A 5,804-nucleotide genomic window follows, 5' to 3' on the forward strand; every position below is an offset into this window, starting at 1 on the left:
TGCCTTGTTGTCATTGATTATGTTTATTAGTTGACCAAATGACATGTTCTCTTCCACAGTTTTAAAATTGAACATGGAGAAAGTCTTGTAGTAGCCGTTAACAAAAAGGATTGACACCAGGATCTTAATATCCAAATTACTTGGGGCTGATTTAGGAACACAATTGTTTTTAGATATTCACAAATTATTTACTACTATTTCACTACTATTTACAAACTATTTTACTACTAGTCAGATGATCTAAGATATTCTTAGCTTCCAAACAGGGCCTTAATCTCCATGATCTCAACACAACCAAATATGTTTAGGGTTAGTCTATATATAGTTTCCAAATGAGGACTGCTTATGCAAGCATATATAGTTATGTTTTAAAAAATTTTAAAATTATAATAATATCTCTTTTAAAATGATTTTTTTTTCCTTTTATCCCAATTCATTAATAGGATTGTACATGCAGTCCTTCATTTAGGACTGCAAATAGAATTTTTCAACAAAAGTGTCTACGACTTAAAAAAATAATAAATGAGGTATATAATAAAGTTATACAGGATCGCAAGAAAAAATTGAGCCCATTAAATAGGGGTTTCTTTCGGTAACAATTCTATAGAAATTAGGGATTTTTTTTTTTCCCTCTCTTGCGGTGGCCATTTTTAGTGGGTATTTTGGATCTATTGTGCAACATCACCTTTAGCAACGTGAGATGTGTTGCTCCTTTTCAGTGCCAGGTAGTAGTGTATGCCTTATTCTATTTGTAAGTTGATGTGGAGACACATCCTGCATGTTACTAATAAGAGCATGTTATTGCAAATAATAATAATAATAATAATAATAATAATAATAATAATAATAATAATAATAATAAGAGCATGTTTGAACATTATGAGAATTTTCATAATTCTCAAAATTTTTCATAATTTCAATGTCAAATATCATTAAAAAACAAAACAATTTTTCATAATTTCAATCTCAAATGTCATTAAAAAACAAAACACTTTTTAATTTTAAATTTTCATCTCTTTCATCTAATCAATACTTAATCATTATTCAAATACAAAAATCAATACAATTTTTACAAATTTCAAGACGAAAGTAATATTAGAAAATTACATTCAAACAATTTTTTAACTTTATAATATTTTTATTCAATTCTTTCTCACATTTTTTAAAACTCAATATAATATCTTCACTCAAACTATTTCACTACCATTAAATTATGAGATACTCCAAGTATCCAAACATGTCCTTAGTTTGCAATAGAAGTTTGAAAACTAAGGTCTCGTTTGGATATAGAAACAGTTTCATCTTATATCATCTCATCTTATTATTACAACTTTTACAAATTACTATACAAAATATAATAAACAATTCAATTTTTTCAAATCTTAAAATAATAATAATATTAAAAAATAATATTCTAATAATATTTTATTTAACTAATATAAAATCATCTCATCTCACTATCTAAACAAGTTTTAAATCTTCGTGTCAATAATGTGAAATGTGTATTCTCCGCACCGGCTTGTGAGTAGAAGCATATTTGTAGAAATTTCATTTTGTTATTTTTTATTGTTGAGTGGAGTTTTTAGATCTTGAGTCTGTGTTTTTCTCTCTCTGAGCAGTATTTCTCCTTTTCTTATAATATGTACATTCGGTGTGTTTGTGTCATACCCTTTGCGCTTTTATGATAGTAAAAGAGATTTGAGCGGATCTTTTGCCTTTATGAATATTGTATCTTTTACACTATAAATTTTCTTTAAGTTTTATAATAAAATAGTCATCAATATCCATGGAGTTCTGTGAAAATAAAAAGGCTTTATAGAGTAATAAACTAAAACCTTTGAAGATAACCTTCAAGAAGTGCAAACTTAAAATTCCTGTGCATTATAAAAAAATGTATATAAAAGAAGAGAAATAATATTTACAGTTGTTGGACATCTGCATGTTCTCCACACTTCTTTTGAAAAAAGTGGTTAAATTTGAGACTCACATAAAAAAAATATTTTTTTAATTGCGGATCCTTACTTTTTTTCAAAGGCAATACGTCCAATTTGTACATCTTAATACTGTATCTAACATTGCTTAAAAAAAAAAAAAATGTGAGTTCCAAACCCATATGGAGGCTAATCTGTTATCATATTATTTTACTGTTATTTACAAATATTTTATTATTATTTATAAACTATTAATTATTATTTTACTATTATTTATACACTACCTCATTACTTTTTATAAATGATTTGATTTGAAATAGCCTTAGCATCAAACGGAACCTTGAATAAATACAAAAGCTCATTACCAAAACATGTCAACGAGGAAAAAAAAAGTAAAAAAGAAAAAAGAAATAAAAGATACAGGTAAAAGAAATAAAAAAATCAATTTCATTTCCTTATCGTCCTCTCATTATAATATGATTGAAATTATTTATTATATTTTATTTATAAATTTATTATCTAATATCACATCATCTCATAATATAAAGATGATAAAAAAAAAATGATGAATAGCAAAAGGAAGACCATTTAGGTCATTATGGGCCAAGGGCAAAAACGAAAAACTGAGGCAGTTTGGGCTTCGGGCTCTTCCGAACGGCTCATAATCGAAGTACCAAGATACCGGAAAGCCGTACAGTGTAACGGCTAGAAAATCCCAAGCGCGTTACTAAAGAAGGAAGGATAGATAGCCGTTGATTTCACATGCATCCAACGCTCCGATTTCAAGAAAGAATCAGACCGTTGGAGCCATCGTTTCACAATTTTTTTCCTTATAAATGTTCCACCAAATTCGAGAACTCTGTACCTGTGAAGAGGAAGATACGCAACGAAGACGAAACCAAGAAGAAAAATTCTTAGGAAGAGAAGAAATCAATAGAATCAGAGAGAGACGGACAGAGATTTTGGTATTTGGGTTCGACGAGGTGGCGACCACAGACGCTGACGAAGGAGGAGAGACGCGCAACAGTCGCCTCCAAGTGTTTCTTTCGTCGCTTTTGTCGAGCTTTGGAGGTGTTTTTGGCTATAACTCGCAAGAACAAGACATGGCATCGAGAGCTGTTGTTCCTCTTCAAAAGCCCAGAGGTACTCTTGATTCTTTTTGAGTTCTAACTCCTATATTTCTTTGTTGATCTGTAGGTTTGCGACATAAACCCAGTTTCGCTTTGATTCTTTCTGAGTGTGACCGTAATGGTGTTTTTTTTTTTTTTCCCTTTTGAAGTCAACTTTAGTTTCCCATTTTCTCATTTCGTGTACCGTGCGATGTTAACAAGAAAGAATTGAAAAAGAAAAAAATGATACCTTTTGGAAACAAGAAAGAATTGAAAAAGAAAAAAAGAGATTATTTGCCTGTACATGCTGGGATCCAAAGTAGTCTCTGTTTTGGGGTCTTTGATTTAAACAACTTATCAAGCTTGTCGCGATGGCTAAGGGGAATGTGCCCTTGATTATTTCTATTCTTTCATTTTAATTTTGGAGGTTTTCCCTTTCGGTTGTCTACCATATCTTTAATCTCGTTGCTGGAGATTCTGCTCTCCGTTTAATTAACATTCGGTTTAATTTATTCATAATATGTGATTAGCACCGGAACTGCGTCTGGATCTACTTGTTCAATCTGTTGTTTTAGGAAAATTGATGTTCTTAGTTTTGTCGGAAATCCTCTTAGCCTTGCTTTTGTGTTGTAGTTATTTTTTTATGACTCATTTTTTTTCTTTCTTATGATTTTTACGGTACTTTCAGGCGAAGTGAAGAAGAATGCACCAGCAGAAGGAAGGACTAGGCGGGTTCTCCAAGATATTGGTAATCTCGTTGTGACTAATGCACAAGCAGCCGCAGAGAAGAACAAGGTGACATCTCAAAACGAGAACTTCTTTGAACTATTTCGTTTTCTGTCAGACTTGCAATCTCCCCTGTTTAATGTGCTGAGTTTTTCAATTTTCAGAAACTAATCACAGAAGGTGTAGATGCCGTTGCTGGTAATGGGGTCGGTGTAGGGAAAGGCCGGGCAGCAACAAAGTTGGTGGTACCTCAAAAGAATGTAATCAAGAAGCCGATCCCCAAGGAAGTGATAGTGATTAGCTCTGATGAAGAAGACGGGGGTAACTGTGCTGGTGGAAGAAAATCCAGAGGAAGAGAAGTTTCCTCGAAGAAGGAGAATGTCCGGACCTTCACTTCAACCCTCACTGCTCGAAGCAAGGTGGGATTTTTTTTGTACTTTTCTTGTTCAAGAGTATTGATCTTGTCCTGTTTCTTTGAGTATACTAAACTTGGTTGAACCCCAGGCTGCTTGTGGACTCACCAATAAGCCCAAGGATCCAGTAGAAAACATAGACTCGGGTGATGTTGACAACGAATTGGCAGTAGTCGAGTACGTGGATGACATGTACAATTTCTACAAGCACGCAGAGGTACTGTTTCATAACTCTCTCTTTCTCTCTCTCTCTCTCTCTCTCTCGCTCTTGCTCTCTCTCGTTTCTGATGTTAGACTTTGCTAGTGCAGGATTCGAGTAAACTGCATGACTACATGGCCACGCAGCCAGACATAAATGCTAAGATGAGATCAATCCTTGTAGACTGGCTGATTGAAGTTCATCGCAAATTTGAACTCATGCCGGAAACCCTCTATCTTACTATTAACATTGTGGATCGATTCCTTTCTGTGAAGTCTGTCTCTAGGAGGGAACTCCAGTTAGTTGGAATCAGCTCAATGCTCATTGCAAGCAAGTATGAAGAGATATGGGCACCAGAGGTAATTAATTGTATACTTTCTTCAATTTACTTGCCCAAAAAAGATTTCTTCAAATGCTGTGCTACTTATGAAAGGTTTTGTTTTGCCTAATTTTTGTGTTCTGAAAATGGCAGGTAAATGACTTCGTTTGCATTTCAGACAACGCTTACATCAGAGAACAGATCTTGGTCAAAGAAAAAACAATCTTGGAAAAGCTGGAATGGTTGCTGACAGTCCCCACTCCCTATGTCTTCCTGGTTCGATATATTAAAGCCTCTATTCCATCGGATAAGGAGGTACATAAATTTTGTTTCGATTTCAAGACAATTTCATATCCAACATTCAAATTAATGAAAATAAAATACGAGACAATTTGAACTAATTTGTGTGATTTTTGCGATAATGTAGATGGAGAATACAGTATTTTTCCTAGCTGAACTTGGGCTAATGCACTATCCTGCTGTAACTGCTTACTGCCCTTCAAAGATTGCTGCTTCTGCTGTTTATGCTGCACGATGCACCCTTGGTAGGAGCCCTATCTGGACTAGAACTCTAGAGCACCACACAGGCTACTCAGAAGATCAGCTAAAGTAAGCTCTCTCTGTCTTCCTTGATCGCAAGTTCTGCTTGCATACTTGGTCTAATAAAAGAACCAAGTTTTAATATTGACTCTCTCCTTGTTCTAAAATTTGATCTGCTTTGCCATGTAACAGGGGTTGCGCTGACCTCTTGGTTAGCTTGCATTCTGCAGCTGCAGAAGGTAAGCTCAAGGCAGTGTATAGGAAGTTCTCATGTTCAGAAAGGGGTGCTGTTGCTCTACAGATCCCAGCCAAAGGCCTTCCAAGCAAGTCGTTGAACTAGTAATGAATTTTTAGATAGATTGTGGTGGTTTTCAAATAGGGGAGAGAGATCATTTTGCTGTTATGATCTTTATTATATTTTTTTTTCTTCTTCCTTTGGTAGTTGTAGAAACAAGTTGTGTGAAAACAAGTTGTGTGGAGTTCAGGTCTTTTACAGTTATTACTGAAAATTGTGACTTTCTGATCATTTCTTTCAATGTCAAAAGAAGATCGATGTTTGTTGTCTCA

The 5,804-nt window shown here is 34.0% G+C and overlaps 1 protein-coding gene across 1 annotated transcript; it reads left to right on the forward strand.

Moving 5' to 3' along the window:
• The first annotated feature begins 2,800 nt into the window (after nucleotides 1-2,800).
• On the forward strand, nucleotides 2,801-5,804 carry LOC108983792 (G2/mitotic-specific cyclin S13-7-like). Its single transcript, XM_018955556.2, has 8 exons — nucleotides 2,801-3,074; nucleotides 3,729-3,835; nucleotides 3,931-4,185; nucleotides 4,271-4,396; nucleotides 4,489-4,737; nucleotides 4,851-5,012; nucleotides 5,125-5,306; nucleotides 5,430-5,804. The coding sequence occupies exons 1-8, from the start codon at nucleotides 3,035-3,037 to the stop codon at nucleotides 5,575-5,577; spliced, it is 1,269 nt and encodes a 422-aa protein (XP_018811101.1). The 5' UTR covers nucleotides 2,801-3,034; the 3' UTR covers nucleotides 5,578-5,804.

This window comes from Juglans regia, chromosome 5, assembly GCF_001411555.2.
Source record: "Juglans regia cultivar Chandler chromosome 5, Walnut 2.0, whole genome shotgun sequence".
NCBI lineage: Eukaryota > Viridiplantae > Streptophyta > Magnoliopsida > Fagales > Juglandaceae > Juglans > Juglans regia.